At 35.8% G+C, this 22,455-nt stretch overlaps 1 protein-coding gene across 1 annotated transcript in view; it reads left to right on the top strand.

Annotated features, from left to right (window-relative positions):
• The window catches only part of SLC6A14 (solute carrier family 6 member 14), a 60,525-nt gene that overhangs the window by 34,755 nt on the left and 3,315 nt on the right, over positions 1 to 22,455 (top strand). The window contains exons 9-12 of the mRNA XM_036271060.1: positions 1,803 to 1,928; positions 13,151 to 13,269; positions 13,811 to 13,910; positions 14,156 to 14,265. Of these exons, the coding sequence (XP_036126953.1) occupies positions 1,803 to 1,928; positions 13,151 to 13,269; positions 13,811 to 13,910; positions 14,156 to 14,265 (455 nt within the window). The remainder of the gene's footprint in view (positions 1 to 1,802; positions 1,929 to 13,150; positions 13,270 to 13,810; positions 13,911 to 14,155; positions 14,266 to 22,455) is intronic.

A 22,455-nucleotide genomic window follows, 5' to 3' on the forward strand; every position in this document is an offset into this window, starting at 1 on the left:
ATACTATATATTATTAACTTTGATTAACTCAATGTTATATTTTACAGCAATTTACTTAAAGCACTCAAGATTTAGGGTATTGCATTTCTTTCTCATTTAATCTTATATAATTTGGTTGTTTTAATGATGGAATAATTCTTAGATAATCTGAGAAAATAAGAATATATCATTATTTAAGAAATTTATCCTGAATTTTGTTAAGTGTTTAATATGAACTACTGACTGTACAATTACAAGTCTCAGGAATCATGACAAGAACTTCACATACATTATCCTCATTTGTGTATATGTGTATGTGTGTATGTACATATATTCATATATATGAAATATATATGTATATATATGTTCTATGTACAATTATAGTATTCATCAGAATTTTATTTTATATTTTATTAAAAAAATTTTTACATTTATTAATTTTTACAAAGAGAGGAAGTGAGAGGGAGAGAAAGATAGAAACTTGATGAGAGAGAACATTGATTGGCCACCTCCTACATGCCCCACACTGGGGATTGGGCCCTCAACTTGGGCATGTGTCCTGACCAGGAACTGAACTGGCGACCTCTTGGTGTATGGGTCAATGCTCAACTACTGAGCCACACCAGCTGGACTAAATTTTAAAAACATATTAATAGCATATAGATAGAAGACCCAAGTCGAATGCCCAACTGTGTCCAACCTGAACATAGTCTAGTTAATGAACTTCCTAACTTTATTTATTTTTCCTTTACTGATTTGAGAGACTAAAGTAGTGAGAGAGAGAGAGAGATAGAAACATTGATGAGAGAGAATATTGATTAGCTGCCTCCTGCATGCCCCTCACTGGGTACCTGGCCCACAACCTGGGCATGTGTCCTGGCCAGGAATTGAACCAGCAACCTTTTGGTGCATGGGTTTATGTTCAACCACTGAGCCACACTGGCTGGGTAAACTTCCTAACTTTAAAGATATTAACTACGATGCTTAATTATCTGTCTAAAGATTCTTAAGAAAATAATTCTAGGATTCTTTTAAGTAGGAATTTCTTATTAAATTTTTAATAATGGTATCATTTGATGGAAAGAATGATGAATGAGAATAGAATGTTAGGACTAGAAGGAACCTTGGGGATCATTTAGTGTCCAGTTCCTCATTTACAGAGTGGATGGATTCAGAGAAATGTTGTCTTGCAGAAGATGAAATTATTAGGAAGTAGAAGCCTGGGCTAGAAACTAATTCTCCTGAATCCTAGGTCAGTACTCTGGGAGGTTGGAGAAACTTAAAATACTTAAAACTAAGTATCACATAATATAATTGAAAAAATTTAAACAGTATCTCTAAGGTAACAAACATAAAATATAATATAATATTTCATTCTGATTTTGGGTAGACATTTGGAGAAATGATTGAAGATTAAAAAGTTAGTTCCACAACCATATCTTTTTTTACAGTGTAATTTTTAAAGAATTTCTAGGGTAAGATAATTGTTTCTGGAGTTTAAGGCAGTTGTTATTCTTCATCAATCTTAAAAAAATAAAGTCAGTTAAACAAAATCAATGAAATCATTAAGATTTCTTATGTGAGAAATGTACCATTTATAAAACTGATCTCACTAGCTTAATTCATGTCATGTGTTCACACTGTAGAACTACCAAGTCAAATATTTTAAAAAGTGAAAGTGAAATTATTGCTAAATAATGTATATCATGGATTCGGTTACCAAATTAAAATGAGATTTTTCTAGTACCTTATTTTGAAAATGTCCAAATATGTGAATTTTCTTGACAACTAATTTAAATTAAAATGCCATGCATTTTTCTTAGGTTTTGATCTGGCATTCATTGCTTATCCAGAAGCTCTAGCCCAACTCCCTGGTGGGCCATTTTGGTCCATATTATTTTTCTTCATGCTTTTGACTTTGGGTCTCGACTCTCAGTTTGCTTCTATTGGTAAGTAATACTTCCAGTGTTAACCTATCCCTCTTATATTGATTGTACTCATGCTTCTTCTACTTAAAAATATACTTTTCACCCTGGCCAGTTTTGCTCAATGGTTAGAGCATCAGCCCACAAAACAATGAGTCACTGGTTTGATTCCAGTCAAGGGAATGTACCTCGGTTGTGGTTTGGTCTGGCCCAGGTTGTGGTCATGCAGGAAGCAGTCGGTTGATGTTTCTCTCTGTCTCCCTTCCTCCCTCCCTCCCACTCTATCAGAAGATAAATGAAGAAATATTTCCTTCCTTCCTTCCTTCCTTCCCTCCCTCCCGCTCTCTCTCTCTCCCGCCCTCCTTTCTTTCTCTTTCTTTTTCTTTCTTCTTTCTTTCTCTCTCTCTCTCTCTCTCTCTCTTTCTTTCTTTCTTTAAAAATTCTCACCTGAGGATATTTTCCTATTTATCTTCAGACAAAGTGTGAGGGAGAAAGAGAGAAGGAGAGAGAGGGAGAGAGAGAGAAACATCGATGTGAGAGGGACACATAGACTGGTTGCCTCTCACACGACCCCAACCAGGGCGAGGGACGAACTGCAACTGAGGTACCTGCCCTTGACTGGAATCAAACCTGTGACTCATTGGTTTGTGGATCGACGCTCTAACCACTGAGCCAAATTGGCCAGGGTCACACACACACACACACACACACACACACACACACACACACACACTTTTCTTCATCCTTGTTGCCCTACCCCCAGGTTTTACTCTTAGAATAATCTTCCCAAAAATTCTTTTTAACTGAAAATTTTAAAATACAAAGTACTCAAGAATTAAACACCCAGAAGGAATAAACATTATTATTTTATCATATTTGCATCAGAAAATTTTTACAAAAATAAACTGTTACAGATTAATTCGAAACATCTCATGTTTCTCTCCCTAACAATATTCACATTTCTTTCTTCCTAGAAACAAATGTCACTATAAATAATGTGACACATATATCCATGTTGGTATACATTTTATATGTACCAATAAATAACATGAATTTTTAAATGTTCACATAAATGTGAAGTTTTATTCCATACATATCATTCTGAGAGTTAATTTTTACATATATTATGAACCCGTGTTGATACATAAACACATAGATCTAGCTAATTCACAATCTGTTGCCATAGTGACAGGCATTCAGATTATTTCAGGGGTTTAAAATGAACACACACTGCTGTAATGACTATTTTTGCACATGGCTCTATGTACACATAATAATTTTCCTTAGGGTACAAACCTAGATATTCTGAAACAGTTTTTATTATATCATCCTCTTATATAAAATATTGGAATACTTTACTGTTTATAGGATAAAGCCCAGCTTCCTCTAATTGTCTTTCAAAACCCTCAAAAATTTCAAACATGTTTCTTTTTTTTATTAATTTGCTTTTGTTACAGATGTTTCTCATTTTCCTCACATTGACACCCTTCTCCCCATCACCTTTGCCCCATCCCCAGCATTGTTGACTATGTCCATTGGTCATGCATACATGCAGATAAGTTTTGTGGTTTATCTCCCCCCTCCAAACTCCCCTACTCTGAGGCTTGTCAGTCTGTATCCCACCTCTATGTCTCTGGGTTAGTTTTGTTCAGCAGTTTGTTTAGTTCATTATATTCCACAAATAAGTGAGATCATGTGATATTTGTCTTTCTATTCTTGGCTTGTTTCACTTAGCATAATACTCTCCAGGTCTTTCATGTCATCTCAAAGGCCAAGAGATCTTTCTTTCTTAAAGCTGCATAGAATTCCATTGTATACATGTACCACAGCTTTTTAATTCACTCTTTTACTGATGGACACTTGGGCTGTTTCCAGATCTTAGCTATTGTAAATCGTGCTGCTATGAACATAGGGGTACATATATTCTTTCTGATTGGCGTTTTAGGTTTCTTTTTTTTCTTTTTTTTATTAATTTATTTATTTTTGTTACAGATGTTTCTTCTTTTTTCCCCATTGATTCCCTGTCCCCCTCCCTCCTTACCCTGTACCCAGCTTTGTTGTCCATGTCCATTGTTCAAGCATACATGAATATCAGTACTGTGGTTTATCTCTCACCCACCAACCCCTCTTCTGGGAATTATCAGTCTATACCCCACTTCCATATCTCTGGGACTACCCCATTCCTTAGACTGTTATATTTATTATATTCCACAAATAAGTGAGATCATATTATGCTTCTCTTTATTTGTCTTCCTTGTTTTGCTTAGGAGAATATTTTCCAGATCCCTCCCTGTGTCTCAAAGGATAAGACATCTTTATTTCTTACAGCTGCATAGTACTCCATTGTGTATATGTACCACTGCCTTTTTATCCATTTGTCTACTGATGGACATTGGGGTCATTTCAAGATTTAGCTATTGTAAATAGTGCTGCTATGAACATGGGGGTACATAAATTCGTTCTGATTGCTGTTTCAGGCTTCTTAGAATATATTCCTAGAAGTGGGATCACAGGGTCAAATGGCAGTTCAATTTTTATATTTTTGAAGCAACACCATATTGTTTTCCATAGTGGCTACACCAGTCTGCATTCCCACCTACAGTGTACTCGAATCCCCTTTTTTCCACACCATTGCCAACACTTGTTTGATTATTTGTTGAAGGTGACCATTTTGACAGGTGTCAGGAGATACCTTATTTTTGTTTTAATTTGCATCTCTCTGATGATTAGTGATGTTGAGCATTTCTTCATGTCTCTTAGCCATTTGTATGTCCTTTTAGGAGAGGTGTCTATTTAGTTCCTCTGCCCATTTTTAATTGGGTTCTTTGTCTTCCTTTTGTTGAGTTATATGAGCACTCATATATTTTGGAAATTAACCCCTTATCTGATGTATCTTTGTCAATTATGCTCTTCCATTAAGTGGGTTGCCTTTCCATTTTAATGTGTTTTTTGTTTGTTTGTTTGTTTGTTTTTGCTGTGCAGTAGCTTTTGAGTTTGATGTAGTCTCATGTGTTGATTTTCTCCTTTGTTTCTGTTGCCTTAGGTGATATATCAGTGAAAATTCTGCTGTGTATGATGTCTATAATTTTATTGCCTACATTTTCTTCTAGGATTTATATGGATTCATACGTCACATTTAAGTTTTCTATCCATTTTGAGTTTATTCATGTGTATGGCATAAGTTGATGGTCTAGTTTTATTATTTTGTATGTAGCTGTCCAATTTTTTTAACACGATTTACTAAAGAGGCTATCTTTACTCCACTGTATGCTCTTGCCACCTTTGTCAAATGTTAATTAAACATATTGTCTTGAGTCCATTTCTGGGTTCTCTATTCTGTTCCACTGATCTATATGGCTGTTCTTGTGTCAGTACCAGGCTGTTTTGATTACAGAGGCTTTGTAGTATAACCTGAAATCTGGTAATGTGATCCCTCCTACTTTGTTCTTCTTTTTCAAGATTGCTGTGGCTATTCAGGGTCTTTTTTTGGTTCCATATGAACTTTTGAAGTATTTGTTTTGGTTCTGTGAAGTATGTCATTGGTATTTTGATAGGGATTGCATTGCATCTATAGATTGCTTTGGGTGATATGGACATTTTAATGATGTTAATTCTTCCAATCCATGAACAAGTTATGTGCTTCCACTTTTTATATCTTCCTCTATTTCTTTTTTCAATTACCTGTAGTTTTCTGTGAATAGGTCTTTTATTTCTTTGGTTAATCTTATTCCTAGGTATCTTAATTTTTTTGTCATGATGGTGAATGGAATGGATTTTTAAATTTCCTTTCTGTGAGTTCATCATTGGTATATCAGAATGCCATTAATTTCTTCATGTTAATTTTGTATTCTGCTATTTCGCCAAATTCATTTATTAAGTTTAGTAAATTTTTGATGGAGTCTTTAGGGTTTTCTACATATAGTATCATGTCATCTGAGAATAATGACAGTTTCACTTCCACCTTTCCAATTTGAATCTCTTTTAGTTTTTTCTTCCTGTCTGATTGCTGTGCTAAGACTTCCAGTATATGTTAAATAAGAGTGGCGAAAGTGGACGTCCTTGTCTTTTTCCTGTTCTTAAGGGAAATGCTTTTAGATTTTGCCCATTGAGTAGGATGTTGGCTCTGGGTCTTTCATATATCGCCTTTTATGTTGAGATACGATCCCTCTATTCCCAGATTTCTGAGCGTTTTTATCAGAAATGGGTGCTGGATTATATCAAATGCTTTTTCAGCATCTATTGATATGATCATATAATTTTTATCTTTCATTTTGTTTATGTGGTATGTTATATATACTGATTTGTGAACATTGTACCAGCCTTGTATCCCTTGGATGGTCATGGTGAGTAATTTTTTTGATGTATTGCTGGATTCGATTTGCTAGTATTTTGTTCAGGATTTTGGCATCCATGTTCATCAGGGATATTGGCCTGCAGTTTTCTTTCTTTGTAGTATCTTTTTCTGGTTTTGGAATTAGAATTATACTGTTCTCATAAAACGAGTTTAGACGTCTTTATTCTTCTTGAATTTTTTAAATAGTTTAAGGAGAATGTGTATTTGTTCTTCTTTGAATGTTCCATAAAATTCCCCTGTGAATCCATCGGGGCCTGGGCTTTTGTTTGCTGGGAGAGTCTTGATTACATCTTCAATTTCTATTGTTGTTATTGGTCTGTTTAAATTTTCTATCTCTTCCCAGTTCAGTTTTGGGAGACAATGTGTTCCTAGAAATTTGTTCATTTTGTTTAGATTGTCGAATTTGTTGCCATATCATTTTTCATAGTATTTGTTAACAATCCTTTGTATTTTTGTGGTGTCAGTTATTATTTCTCCTCTTTCCTTTCTGATTTTGTGTATTTGGGTTCTCTCTCTTTGTTTCTTGGTGAGTCTAGCTAAGGGTCCATCAATCTTGCTTATCTTTTCACATAATCAGCTCTTTGTTTCATTAATCTTTTGGATTTTTTTTTTTTTTTCATCTCCATGTCATTTATTTCTGCTTTGATCTTTACTATTTCCTTCCTTCTCCGTGCTCCAAGGTTTTCTTTTTGTTTGCTTTCTAGGTCTTTAAGTTGTGAGGTTAGATAGTCTATGAAAAATATTTCTTACTTCTTGAGGTAGGCCTGTAGTGCTATGAACTTCCCTCTCAGAACTGCTTTTGCTGCATCACATAGTTTTTGTGTTGTTGTGTGTTCATTTATATTTGTTTCCAGGAAGTTTTTAATTTCTTCCTTGATCTCCATGGTAACCCATTCATTGTTCAATAACATGCTATTTAGCCTCTACGTTTTCAAATTTCTTTGCATGTTCTTTTTGCAGTTGATTTCTAGTTGCAAGCCATTGTGATCTGAGAAGATGCTTGCTATGATTTAAATCTTCTTGAATTTATAGAGACTTAGTTTGTGCCCTAACTTGTGGTCTGTCTTTGAGAAGGTCCCTTGTGCACTTAAGAAGAGTGTGAATTCTGTAGTTTTGGGGTGTAATTCTCTGTAGATATCTATTAAATCCATTTGATCTAGCGCCTCATTTAGAGTTTGTGTTTTCCTGTTAATTTTTGGTGTAGATGATCTATCCTGTGATGTCAGCGGGGTGTTGAAGTTGCCTGCTATGATTGTATTGTTGTTGATTTCTCCTTTGAAGTCTTGCAGAAGATTTTTAACATATGTTGGTGCTCCTATATTGGGTGTATATATGTTTACCAAGGTTATATCTTCCTATTGGACAGATCTTTTCAATATTATGCAGTGGCGTTCTTTGTCTCTATTTATGGCCTTCATTTTGAAATCTCCTTTATCAGATATGTGTATTGCTACCCCAGTTTTTTTTTTTTTTTACTTCTGTTTGTTTGAAAGATTTTTTTCCCATCCCTTCACTTTCAACCTATGTGAGTCTTTTGTTGTAAGGTGGTTCTCTTGTAAACAATATATATGTGAGTCATGCTTTCTTATCCAGTCAGTTGCTCTGTGTCTTTTTATCGGAACATTCAACCCATTCACATTTAAGGTGATAATTGATATGTACTTATTTATTGCCATTTTTGTTTAGTGTGGTTGTTTTTCTTCCTATTTCTTCTACTAATGCAGCAGGTCTTTTAGCATATCTTGCAGTGCTGGTTTGTGTTAATATTTTCCCTTTTTGTATCTGGAAAGCTCTTTATTTGACCTTCTATTTTGAATGATAGCCTTGCTGGGTAGAGGAGTCTTGGATTCAGATCTTTGTTTTTCATGACCTTGATTATTTCATGCCACTACCTTATGGCCTGTAGTGTTTCTGCTAAGAATTCATCTGAGAGCCTTATGGGGTTTCCTTTGTAGGTCACCTGTTGCTTATCTCTTGTTGTCTTTAGGATTCTCTCTTTGTGTTTAATATTTGGCATTTTAATGACTATATGTCTTGGTGGAGCCTGTTTGGGTTCTTATTACTTGGGGCTCTCTGTGCTTCTTGAACTTGAATGCCTTCTTCCTTTACTAAGTTAGGAAATTTTTTTTGTCACTATTGCTTCAAATATATTTTTTAACCCTTGCCCTTCCTCTTTGGGGACTCCTATGATGCTAATGTTATTACGTTTCCAGTTGTCCCACAGTTCTCTTAAGCTATCTTCCTGTTTTTTAATTGTTGTTTATTTTTGGTTTTATGATTGGTTGATTTTTTTCTACCCTGTCATCTAATTCATCGATCCGGATCTCAGCTTCCTCTACTCTTCTGGTTATTCCTTCTAATGTGTTCTTTATTTCTACTATGTCACTCTTCATTTCCTTTTGGTTGGTTTTCTATGTTTCTATATCTTTACTCATGGTGCTGATGTCCTTAATTCATGCTATTGAGGTTCCTCAAGATCATGGCTCTGAACTCTACCTCTGATAATTTGCTTAACTGCATTTTCTTTATCTCATCTTCGATAAAGTTTGCTTGTTCTCTCATTTGGTATTTGTTTCTTTTTTCATAATGTTTGCTATCTCAGTGGGTTTGGATCCTGACAAATTTTCCCTGTGGGTGTTGGTGTTCTGCTGTTTGTAGCTCCTTATTGTGGTTTTGGGTGACGTGGGTGGGCCCACGATAAAAACCACTGTCAAATCTCTCTTTCCTGGGTAGATTTGCAAGTTCAGGAAAGATTCAGTTATCCTGTAGTTATTTCCTGGAGGGTAGTAGTCTCAGTTACTCAGTGCCTTGAAATGTAGCCCTGGTTTTCTGCATAAGAGGATTCCCAGAGGGTGGGATAGATGCTGGTAGTTAATGAGCCTCAATTTGCATTTCTTTGCCTCACCTGAGAAAGGCTAAATCTGCAAGTTGGGGCTGCTGCTTTTCCGCACAGCTCTGGAAAGGAGCACACTGGCTACAGTCCTTTGTGGTGGCTACTCAGCAAAACTCTGAGTGCCCTCCAAATTCTGGGTGTCCCCAAAGTGTTCCTGCCCGGTCTGCCCTCCCTCTGCCTGAGCTGTCAGGTGAGTGGCTGTGGCTATTTTAGTGCTCTGTCCTGGCTTTCTGTGCTGTGGAGCGGGCTTGGTCTTTATTTCCCAAGGGTGCTGCTCACAGCTAAGACTGCTGCTATCCGTGACCTCCCAGCCCGCCACTCTCTTGCGCCTGTGCAGATCTTACCGGTGTCCCTGGTTATATGGCCCTTTCCTGCTGTTTTTCTGTTGCTTTTTTCTGAGAATTTGTTTTTATTTTAGTTGTAATTCTTGTTTGGTCCTTGGAGATCATCGTTGTAGCTTCCATTCACTCTGCCTCTACTTTCACATCCTCTAGGCCTATCTTGTGCACAGCTGAAACACACAGTCCTCTCTGATGCCCCCGCATTCTGCACTCCCGTGGGTAACTGGATCGCACTGTCCCTTTCAAGATCAGGCTCTATGCCTATCTTATAGGCTGCTGAGTCGCACAGGCTTTTCTGGTGCTTCAGCACCCCAAAAGTCCCATGGGTAACTGGGTGACACAGTCCCTGATGGGTCGTACAGGCTTCTCTGGTGCTTCAGCACCCTGCAGTTCCTGCGACTAACTCGATTGCACAGTCCCTGCTGAGTAGTAGAGGCCTCTCTGGTGCTTCAGAGCCACAGGTCCTGCTGCTGGTGGCTGGGGAGTGTTGCTGCCTCATGGTGCTCAACTTCTGGTCAGCTTTTGCTGTAGTTTTTGAGGATGGGTCTCAGCTGCTGGTCTGTGCTTCCATTGACTGTGGATGGATGTCTGCTCCCCAGTCTCTGTTGTTGGAGGCATAGCTGGACTCTGATTGGTCTGCTACGATGGGGGATGGTGCTGGGCTCCAGGTTGTCCACAGCTTTCATGACCAGCACCTTGGGAGCTCCACTACTGTTCACTGTTCTGCGATGACACAGTTTCCACTGGTCCGATGGTGCCAGGTGCGCTAGTGGGCTCAGGTTGCTGGGTCCTAGCTGTTCCCACTGCCTCCTCCCAGGGAAGATCCGGGATCTTCCAAGTTCTGTTTTAGGTTTCTTAGGGTATATTCCTAGAAGTGGGATCATTGGGTCAAATGGCAGTTTAATTTTTAACTTTTTCAGATAACACCATAGTGTTTTCCAACATGACTGCACCAGTATGCATCCCCACCAGCAGTGTACTAGGGTTCCCTTTTCTCCACTCCCTTGCCAACACTTGTTGTTTGATGGTCTGTTGATCGCAGCCATTCCGATAGGTGTGAGGTGATACCTCATTGTTGTTTTTATTTGTATCTCTCTGATGATGAGTGATGTTGAGCATTTCTTCATATGTGTCTTCGCCATTTGTATGTCCTTTTTGGAGAGGTGTCTATTTAGTTCCTCTGCCCATTTTTTACTTCAGTTTTCTGTCTTCCTTTTGTTGAGTTGTATGAGCACTCTAAATATTTTGGAAATTAACTCCTTATCTGATGCATCATTGGTGATTATGGTCTCTCATATAGTGGGATCCCTTTCTATTCTGATAGTTGTTTCTTTTACTGTGCAGAAGCTTTTGAGTTTGATGTAGTCCCATGTGCTTATTTTTTCCTTTGTTTCTCTTGCCTTAGGTGTTGTATCAGTGGAAATTCTACTGTGTCTGAGGTCTGAAATTTTATGCCTGCATTTTCTTCTAGAATTTTTATGGATTCATGAGTTATATTTAAGTCTTTTATCTATTTTTAGTTTATTCTTATGTATGGTGTAAGTTGGTGGTCTAGGTTAATTTTTTTACAAGCAGCTGTCCAATTTTCCCAACACCATTTATTAAAGAAATTGTCTTGACTCAAGTGTATGCTCTTGCCACCTTTGTCTAATATTAATTGAGTATATTGTCTTGGATCCATTTCTGGATTCTCTATTCTGTTCCACTGATCTATCTGCCTGTTCTTTTGCCAGTACCAGGCTGTTTTGATTACGGTAGCTTTGTAGTATAACCTGAAATCTGGTAATGTAATTCCTCCTACTTTGTTCTTTTTCAAGATTGCTGTTTGTATTTGGGGTCTTTTTTGTTTCCATATGAACTTTTGAAGTATTTGTTCTAGTTCTGTGAATTATGTCATTGGTAATTTGATGCATTTAATTTATATATTGCTTTGGTTAGTATGGACATTTTAATGATGTTAATTCTTCCAATCCATGAACAAGGTATGTGCTTCTACTTTTTTTTATATATTCCTCTATTTCTTTTTTTAATGACCTGTAGTTTTCTGTGAAGAGGTACTTTACTTCTTTGATTAAGTTTATTTCTAGGTATCTTAATTATGTTTTGCTGTGATGGTAAATGGGATTGTTTTCTTACTGTGAGTAAGAAAATTCTTTACTCTTTCTGTGAGTTCATCATGGTGTATAAGAATGCCATCGATGTGTTGACGTTAATTTTGTGTCTTGCTACTTTGCAAAATTCATTTATTAAGTCTAGTAGATTTTCAATGGCATCTTTAGTGTTTTCTATGTACTATATCCTGTCACCTGCAAATAATGACAGTTTCACTTCCTGCTTTCCAATTTCCTCCTTTCCTCCTTTTATTTTATTTTTTTTTCATGTGTAATTGCTGTAGCTAATACTTCCAGTACTATGTTAAATAGGAGTAGCGAAAGTGGGCATCCCTGTCTTGTTCCAGTTCGTAAGGGAAATGCTTTAATTTTTGCCCATTGAATATGATGTTGGCTGTAGGTTCTTCATATATGGCCTATATTATATTGAAATATGATCCGTATATTCCCACCTTTCTCAGCATTTCTATCAGAAATGGGTGCTGGATTATGTGAAATGCTTTTTTAGCATCTATTGATATGATCATATTGTTTTTGTCTTTACTTTTGTTTATGTGATGTATCACATTAATTGATTTGCGATTATTGTACCATCCTTGTGTGCCTGGAATAAAATCCACTTGATAAGTTTTTTGATGTATTGCTGGATCTGATTTGCTAATATTTTGTTAAGGATTTTGGCATCTGTGTTCATCAGGGATATTGGCTTGTAGTTTTCTTTCTTTTGTAGTGCCTTTATCCGGTTTTCGAATTAGGATTATGCTGGCCTCAAACTTGTTTCTTAATCCTTTCACTCAGACATCTTTCTACTCTTAGCCAGTATCCTGTTTCATGAACATATTTATTTCTTAAACCTGGAAGGCCTTTCTGTCTCCATATCATTTTTTCAAATAGTCATATTTTTAAAAAGTTGTAGTAGACTTTTTTCTTCTCTATAACTCTTTCAGACTACTTTAGCCTTCAGAGACCTGTTACCTTATAGTCATTAACAATGAAAAACCCTATAAAACAAACAACAACAACAAAAATTCTGCCAAAAAGATAAAAAAAGTTATAAAACAGATTAAAAATGACAAAGCAAGCTTCATTTGATTTTGATCATAACCAGTAAGTGGTGACTGCCAAGAGAAAGAATCTTTTGGGTTTTTAAATTTATTTCTATTATTATTTTTAAATACTCATCTAAGGATATTTCTTCATTTATCTTCAGATAGAGTGGGAGGAAGAGGGGCGGGGAGAGAGAGAGAGAGAGAAACATTGGTTGGTTGCCTCCTGCACAATCCTGACTGGGGCCTGGGTCGAACTACCTCTGAGGCATGTGCCCTTGACTAGAATCAAACCTGTGACTCTTTAGTTTGTAGGCTGACACTAACCACTGATCAAACCAGTCAGAACTCTTGTGGGTTTTTTAAAAGCAATGAGTAGGGCCCAGATTGTATTCTCACCATATATTTATAGATTTCATTAATAGAAGTTGAATTCTGTGATTAAATTTATTGGCAAATGAGTTGACTTATAACATGCCTTTTTTGTTTTCCTTTCTAAAGAAACGATTACAACAACAATTCAAGATTTATTTCCCAAAGTGATGAAGAAAATGAGGGTTCCCATAACTGTGGGTTGCTGCTTGGTTTTGTTTCTCCTTGGTCTTGTCTGTGTAACTCAGGTATACTATAGTATTTTTTCACAGACACTGTATTACTTGGAACACACTTTATAATTTCAATGAGGAAACAAAAGTTTAAGATAATGTCTAATGCTAAGTCGAATTCTAACTTGTATTAAGGTTTTCTGAGTTTTAGCCCACATTGTTTCCCATTGAAGCACAATTTCGATAAGTATATTTTTCAGAGGGGCAGGAGGCCCAATTATAATTTCCCCAATTATAATAAAGTTATAAACTTTAAACATGCACTATATTTCTTGATTGCTACTACAGAACACAAAGACAGTGCATATCATTTTGATAATTAACTATTCTAAATGTTTTTTCCACCTGACTCAGTGCAGAAAAAAGGTGCATCACTTTTGAGATATTTAAATCCACATTTATGTTCACATTGAAAAGCATCCTTTTTCACATTTTTGGCAGAGGTAAAACCAAGAAGCATATGCTAAAATCAAATTGACAAATTCAATTTGAATGCTTAATCAATCATAAAAATAATTTATACTTAGAAGTAATTGATTTTTTTTTCTTTTGATAGGCTGGAATTTACTGGGTTAATCTGATTGACCACTTCTGTGCTGGATGGGGCATTTTGATTGCAGCTATACTGGAATTAATAGGAATCATCTGGATTTATGGTAAATAGTGACTATAGAATTATCTATACTTTTTATTAAAATAGTTTAGTTTTATTTCTTCCCATTATGTGTACTATAATAATAAAGTATAACTGGGCAAAATATATTATAAATAAAATGTAAGTATGTGTTTTTCATTGCTGTAGTATAGGCAAATGTTCAGACAGAAAATCTGGGGCCACAATGATCAGTGAAAAAAAAATTGAGCAAGGGATGAATGCACTCTTTGTTGGTTGTTTTGTTAGGAGGGAACAGATTCATTGAAGATATAGAAATGATGATTGGAGCAAAAAGTTGGATATTCTGGCTATGGTGGAGAGCTTGCTGGTTTGTCATTACACCTATTCTTTTGATTGTAAGTATTAATATGCCATCAATTTAGTATAAATTATATATATATATTTCTAAGATAAACTTGAAGAATAATTCACATTGAAGACAATAAGGCAAACTAATGTCATAAATGAATGATTTTAAACTTTTTCCTCCAAGTTGCCTAAATTAAAATGCCTTTGCAGTATTATTTTTTAGGCCATAGGTTTAAACATTTACTATTTCAGAAAATAAACATATGGATTTAAAATTTCTACATATTTAAGAATTAGTAGGATAAATAAAAATAAAACATTTATTTGTTCATTTAATTAAAAAAAAAAAACTATGCTAGATACAGAAAATACAAATATTCATGTAACCCATAGTCTGCCTTCAAGGAATTCAATCTAAGTATACTAATTGCTAATAATCAGCACTCAGATTTCATTGCATACTTTTTCTCTTTATGGGAGGTACTTAGTATATGAAATTACTAAAAGAAACTCACCTATATCAATAGAGGCAGTAGTTTATATAAAATTCAACACTTGCTATTTAGGAGCTGAGGAAAAGCAAAAGATGTTTTACTGGAGAGACATGGTATATAGACATGTTAACTTTAAATAACAGTTCAGGGCAGTAAATGCTGAATGCCAAAATAACACTTAGTAGGATGGAAATTACCATTGACTAGAAATAATGGTGGGAGGTTGGTGGTGACAAAGCTTCATAGAGGATGTGTTTTGGTTTGTTTGCCTTCATGCTTCAAAGGTTTTCCTGCAAAAGGCCATTAAATAATTTTATCTAGAATTTGCTTCACATCTGAAGAATCACATTTGTTTGTTTTTAGAGGGAATTAAGTTTTTTGAAAACATTATAAGGTCAGTTTCAAGTTGCGAGTAATTTAATACTGGATGTGCCGATTTGAAACATTTGGATGCCCTATATTTTTGCTAACTGACTTTGACAGTGCTACTCAATATTGTTTGGCCCTTTTGACAAGTCTCCATAAAAAAATAAAATCCCTATCAATTTAAAAGACCTAACTAGACTGTTAGCCAGCAGCTTTCACAGATTACATATGTTTGACAACTGGATTTATCTATCATCTATCTATCTATTATCTATCTATCTATCTATCTATCTATCTATCTATCTATCTATCATCTATCTATCTATCTTCCATCTATGTATCTATCTATCATCTGTCTATAACATCTATTTATCTATTTATCTATCTGTCTATCTATTTATCTATCTATTCTATCTATTGTAATTCTCACCTGAGGATATGATTTTATTGATTTTAGATAGAGAGAAAGGGAGAGAGAGAGAGAGAAAGAGGAAGAGAGACATCAATGTGACAGAGAAACATTGATTGGTTGCCTCCCGTTCACACCCTGACCTGGGATCAAACCTGCAACCTAGGTATGTGCCCTGACTAGTAATCAATCCCCCAGCCTTTTGGTGTATGGGACTATGCTCCAATCAGCTGAGTCACTCAAACAGGATGACAACAGGATTTATTTATTTAGTTTTAATCCTCACCAGAGGATATTTTTTCTTTTATCTTCAGATAGAATGGGAGGAGGAGAGAGAGGGAGAGAGAGAGGCACATTAACTAGCTATCTCCAGCATGACGACGACCAGGGCTGGGGACCGAACTGCAACCTAGGTACATGCCCTTGACTGGAATCAAACTTGCAACTCTTTGGTTTGTGGGTCAATGCTCTAACCACTGAGCAAACCACTCAAGGCCAGAATATATTTTTAAATGTAAAGGTGTTAAATATTAAATTATATATATCATTAGCCATTTGTATCAAGTTATATATATTAGACTCCGCTACTCCTCATTCCTTCTCTTGCAGTTATGTAAAATTATAGCAATTGTGAAATACATTTAAATTAATGGAATTAATCTATTAAATTATAAAATTGAATTTAAATATTTATTTTATTAAGTTTATTTTTTTTTTATCATTTTCCATTCATTGATCCACTTCTTCCTACCACTCCTCCACCGGCCTTCATTTCACTGTTGTCTGTGTCCATTGGTTATGAATATATGCATATAAGTTCTTTGATTACCTTTTCCCACCATCCTATTCACCTTCCCTCTGAGGTTTGTCAGTCTGTTTTCTATTTCCATGTCTCTGGATCTATTTTTTCATCATTTTATTTTAAGGTCATTACATTCCATGAATAAGTGAGATTATGTGATATTTGTCTTTCTCTGACTGACTTGTTTCACTTATCTTAATACTCTCCAGGTCCCTCCATGGTATCTAAAAGGGTAAGAGACATTTCTTGTTTAGAGTTGCTTAGTATTGCATTTTATAATTATACCACAACTTTTTTTATCTACTTATCTACTGATGGATACTTGAGCTGTTTCCATATCATAGCTATTGTAAATCATAGCTATTGTAATGCTCTTGTGAATACAGGGATGCATATATTCTTTCTGATTGGTGTTTCAGTCTTCTTAGGATATTTTCATAGAAGTGGGATCACTGGGTCAAATGGCAGTTCCGTATTTAATTTTTTGAGGAAACACCATATTGTTTTCCATAGAGGCTGCACCAGTCTGCATTCCCATCAGCAGTGTACTTAAGTCCCCTTTTCTCCACACTCTCACCAGCACTTGTTGTTTGTTGATTTGCTGATGGCAGCCATTCTGGCAGGTGGTAGGTGATACCTCATATTCAATTTAATTTGCATCTAGATTATGATTGGTGACACTGAGCAATATCATGCCATCTGAGAATAATACCAGTTTCACATCCTCCTTTCAAATTTGGATGTCTTTTATTTTTTTCCTCTTGTCTGATTGCTATGGCTAAGACTTACCATACTATGTTGAATAAGAGTCATGGAAGCAGACCTCCCTGTTTTGTTCCTGTTCTTAAGGGAGATGCTTTTAGTTTTTACCCAGTGAGTATGATGTTGGCTGTATGTTTGTTATATATGGCCTTTATTATGTTGAGATATGATTCCCACTTTGCTGAAAGTGTTTATCAAAAATTGGTGCTGGATTTGGTCAAATGCTTTTCAGCATCTATTGATATGATCATATGATTTTGATCTTCATTTTGTTTATGTGATGTATCACATTTATTGATTTGCAAATATTATACCAGCCTTGCATCCCTGGGATATATCCCACTTGGTCGTGGTAGATAATTATTTTAATATATTGCTGGTCCTGATTTAGTAATATATTGTTAAGGATTTTGGTGTCTAGATTTGGCATCAGGTATATTGGCATGTAATTTTCTTTCTCTCTGGTGTCTTCATCTTGTTTTGGAATTAAGATTGTGCAGGACTCATAAAAAGAGCTTGGAAGGCTCCCTTCCTCTTGAATATTTGGTTAGTGTTAGTTCTTTTTTGAATGTTTGGTAAAACACCTTTGAAACCATCTAGATAAGGGCTTTTGTTTGCTGGGAATTTATTGATTAAACCTTCAATTTCATTAGTTGTTTTTGATCTGTTCAGGATTTCTGAATTATCCTCATTGAGTTTTGTAAGATTGCATGATTCTAGGAATTTGCCCATTTTGCCTAGGTTGTCCAGTTTGTTGGTATATAATAGTTCATATTATTTTCATATCATTCTTTGTATTTCTATGGTGTCAGTTGTTACTTCACCTCTTTCTTTTCTGATTTTATTTATTTGAGTCTTCTTTCTATTTCTCCATGAGTCTGGCTAAACGCTCAACAATATTTTTTTATCTTTTCAAAGAACCCTCTCTTGTTTCGTTGACCTTTTGTTTTGTTTTTTAGTCTGTATGTCATTTATTTTTGCTCTGATCTTTATTATTTCTTTTCATCCACTCACTCTGAGCTTTTCTTGTTGTTCTCTTTCTAATTCTTTAAGTAATAGTGATAGATAATTTATTAGAAATTTTTCTTATTTCTTAAGGTAGGCCTGTAGTACTATAAACTTCCCTCTCAGAACTGCTTTTTCTGTTTCCCATAGATTTTGTGTTGTTTGTTCATTTTCATCTGTTTCTAAGGATTTTTATTTCCTCTTTGATCTCAATAGTAACCCATTTATTGTTTAATAATATGCTATATAGCCTACACGTGTTTGAAAGTTTTTGAGTGTTTTTATTGTAATTGATTTCCAGTTTCATGCCAATGTGATCCGAGAAGATGCTTGATATGATTTCAATCTTTGTGAACTTGCAGAGACTTAGTTTTTGTTCTAATTTGTGGTCTGTCTTTGAGAATGTCCCATGTACACTTGAGAAGAATGTATACTCTACAGGTTTGGAGTAAAATTCTCTGTAAATATCAATTAAATCCATCGGATCTAGTGTGTTGTTTAAAAATCTCTGTTTTCTTGTTAATTTTTTTGTCTACAGGATCTATCCAGTGATTCCAGTGGTGTGTTAAAGTCCCCTACTATGATTTTATTGCTGTTGATCTCTCCCTTAAAGTCCATAAATTTTAAATACATTTTGATGCTCCTATATTAGGTGCATATATGTTTACCAGGGTTATATCCTCTTGTTGGATTGAACCTTTTAATATTATGTAGTGCCCTTCTTTGTCTCTTCTTATGGCCTCATTTTGAAGTTTATTTGATCAGGTATGACTATTGCTACCCTAACTTTTTTTTTTGTTTCCATTTGATCGAAAAATTTTTTTCATTCCTTTAATTTCAACCTGTCTAAGTCTTTTGTTCTGAGGTGGGTCTCTTGTAGACTTCAGTTTTTCTTATCCATTCAACTACTATATGTCTTTTGATTGAAGTGTTTAATCCATTTGTATTTATGGTTATTATTGATGGGTACTTATTTATTGTCATTTTTATTCATTATGCCTATGTTTGTGTCTAGTTCTTATTACAGCACTCCCTTGAACATTTCTTGCAAAGCTGGTTTGATGGTTATTCATTCCTTTAGCTTTATTTTGTCTGGAAAGCTCTTTATTACACATCCTGTTTTGAATGATAGCCTTGCTGGATAGAGTAGTCTTAGTTTCAGATCCCTATTGTTTATTACCGTGAATACTTCATGCCATTTCCTTCTGGCCTGTAGTGTTTCTGTTGAGAAATCAACTGACAGCCTTATGGGAGCTCCTTTGTAGGTAATATATTGCTCTTCTCTGGCCACCTTTAAGATCATCTTTTTGTCTTTAATTTTTGGCATTTTAATTATGACATGTCTTAGCATGGGCCTCTTTTGGTTCCTGTTGCTTGGGACTCTCTGTGCTTCCTGAATTTGTGTGACTTTTTTCCTTCACCAAGTTAGGGAAGTATTCTTCCACTATTTCTTTAAACATGTTCTGTAACCCTTGCTCGCTTTCTTCAACTTCTGTTACTCTATGATGCTAATGTTGTTATGTTTCATGTTGTCCCACAGCTACCTTAAACAGTTCTCCTGTTTTTAATTGTTCTTCTTTTTATTTTTGGTTCACCAATCAAGTGATTTTATTCTACCCTGCTTTTTAATTCAAGGATCCAATTCTTGGTTTCCTGTAATCTTCTGTTTATTTCTTCCCGTGTATTCTTTATTTATGCTATGTCATTCTTAATTTCCGACTCATTGATTTTTGTAGTTTCTATATATTTTTCATGCTCTTGTGTATTTATATAATAATTTTCTGAATTCTTTGTCTGATAAATTGCTTATCTCCATTTCATTTAGCTATTTTTCTTGAGAATTCTTTTGTTCTTTCATTTGGGTCTTGTTTCTTTGGTGCTCCATTTTGGCTGCCTGTTTAGGTTTGTTTCTGTATATTAAGTAGATCTGCTATAGCTCTCAGTCTAGGTAGTCTTGTGTAGTAGGTTCCCTGTAGGAGCCAGTGGTACAGTCTCCTTGATCACCAGAACTTGGTGCTCTAATAATGTCCCCTGTGTGTTTTACATGGGCTCTTCTGTTATGATGGTATCTTGATTGTTATTGGTCTGCTCATGCATGGGCTTGACTCTCAAGCTGCCTGTAAGTAATGCTCAACCCCCAATACAGCTTATAGTTAGTGCTTATCACCCAAAGTACAATTAGTCGGGTTTGGAGACTGCCATGATCTCCCTGGAGATATACTGCTTGTGAAGTTTATTGGGTCCTGCTGTATTGTTGACTGAAGTTGGACACTGAGTTTAGGTTTATTGTCTCTTTGGAGCAATCTGCAACTTGCGGCTCTCCCTACTGGGGCTGGTGTGTAAGGATGGACCAAGTTGAACACTAAGGTCTGGCTTTACTAGCCCAGGCAGAGGAACAGATCAGACAAAGACTCAAAGCACCCAGAGATCCACATCTGCCTGAAGGCTTACTGTTAACTTCAGTCACTTAATGAGCCTCAGGTTGTATTCCTCAGCTAGGTGTAAACTCCACAGGTCAGGGCTAGGGCATTTTGAACATATGGGACAATTACTCCCTGCCACCAGACTAAAGCAACTTTGATGGGAATATTCTGCCTGAGAAAGATGGCTTCTGAACTGTAGAGGAATGGCTCAGCACAGGGATTCTGGCAGCTGTATTCCCAGCACACTCCCCAGAGCCACCAATCTCAGACTCTCCTCATGTAGCTCTAGTTCATTCTGCCCTCTCTTCTGCCAGAGCCCAAGGTGTGTGGCTGCAAATGAAATTTAATGCATTGGCCTTTTAAGAAGGTGTCTGTTTCTAGCCATCTCTCCCTGCTAGACAGAACCTCCAGTGCTTTTCACAGCCAGGTGTTATATGGGAAACCTTCCAGGTTCTATCACTATGGGCTGAGAGCTAAGCTTGGGGTTAAACCCCAGCCTTCTCAGGGGAACCCTCCCACAGCAGAGATATCTCTCTGGAACTTCAGCTGCTGCCTGTGGGAGTCCAGCCAGGCCTCTCGTGCCTTAGCACTACCATTCGTGATGTGGGTTCTTTTTTACATCTTTGTTTCTAAGGGTTCTCTCCAGCTAGTCTTTAGTTTGTAATTCAGGATGATGTAAAAATATATTTTAGCTGTAATTTTAGTTTGGTCCTGGGAGAAGATCAGTGTAGCTGACCTTCTTTAATCCACCACCATTTTGGGATCCTATTTTATTAAGTTTATTATATTCTAAAAAACATTCTAAATTAAATTTAGAGACCATATATGAGAGACCTACATCCAACATCACACTCAATGGGCAAAAAATTAAAAGTATTTCCCTTAAGAACAGGAACAAGACTAGGATGCCCACTTTCACCCCTCTTATTTAACATAGAATTGGAAGTCTATGTTAAATCAGACAGGAAGAAAAAATAAAAGGGATCGATATTGGAAAGGAGAGAGTGAAACTGTCATTATTCACAGATGACATGATACTATACGTAGAAAACCCCAAAGGCTCCATAAAAAATTTACTAGACTTAATAAATTAATTTTGCAAAGTAGCAGAATACAAAATTAATGTCAAGAAATCAATGGCATTATTGTGCACCAATGAGGAACTCACAGAAAGAGAAACTTAAAAAAAAAATCTCATTTACCACTGTGGCAAAAAATTAAGATACCTAGGAATAAACTTAACCAAAGAAATAAAGGACCTAGTCACAGAAAACTACAGGTCATTAAAAAAAGAAATAGAGGAAGATATAAAAAAGTGGAAGAACATACCCTGCTCATGGATTGGAAGAATTACATCATTAAAATGTCCATATTACCCAAAGCAATCTATAGATTCAATGCAATACCCATCAAAATACCAACGACATACTTCACAGAACTAGAACATATATTTCAAAAGTTCACATGAAACCGAAAAAGACCTCAAATAGCCACAGCAATCTTGAAAAAGAACAAAGTTGGAGGGATCACATTACCAGATTTCAGGTTATACTTCAAAGCCACGGTAATCAAAACAGCCTGGTACTGGCACAAGAATAGGAATATAGATCAGTAGAACAGAACAGAAAACCCAGAAATGGTCCCAAGGTAATATGCTCAATTAATATTTGACAAAGGTGGCAAGAGCATAGAATGCAGTAAAGACAGCCTCTTTAATAAATGGTGTTGGGAAAATTGGACAGCTACATGCAAAAAGATGAAACTAGACCATCAACTTACACTATACAGAAGAATAAACTCGAAATGGATAAAATACTTAAATGTGACTCGTGAATCCATAAAAATCGTAGAAGAAAATGTAGGCAACAAAATATCAGACAATATACACAGCAGAATTTTCACTGATACATCACCTAAGGCAACAGAAACAAAGGAGAAAATGTACACATGGGACTACATCAAATTCAAAAGTTTCT

This window comes from Molossus molossus, unplaced genomic scaffold (genome assembly GCF_014108415.1).
Source record: "Molossus molossus isolate mMolMol1 unplaced genomic scaffold, mMolMol1.p scaffold_m16_p_2, whole genome shotgun sequence".
NCBI lineage: Eukaryota > Metazoa > Chordata > Mammalia > Chiroptera > Molossidae > Molossus > Molossus molossus.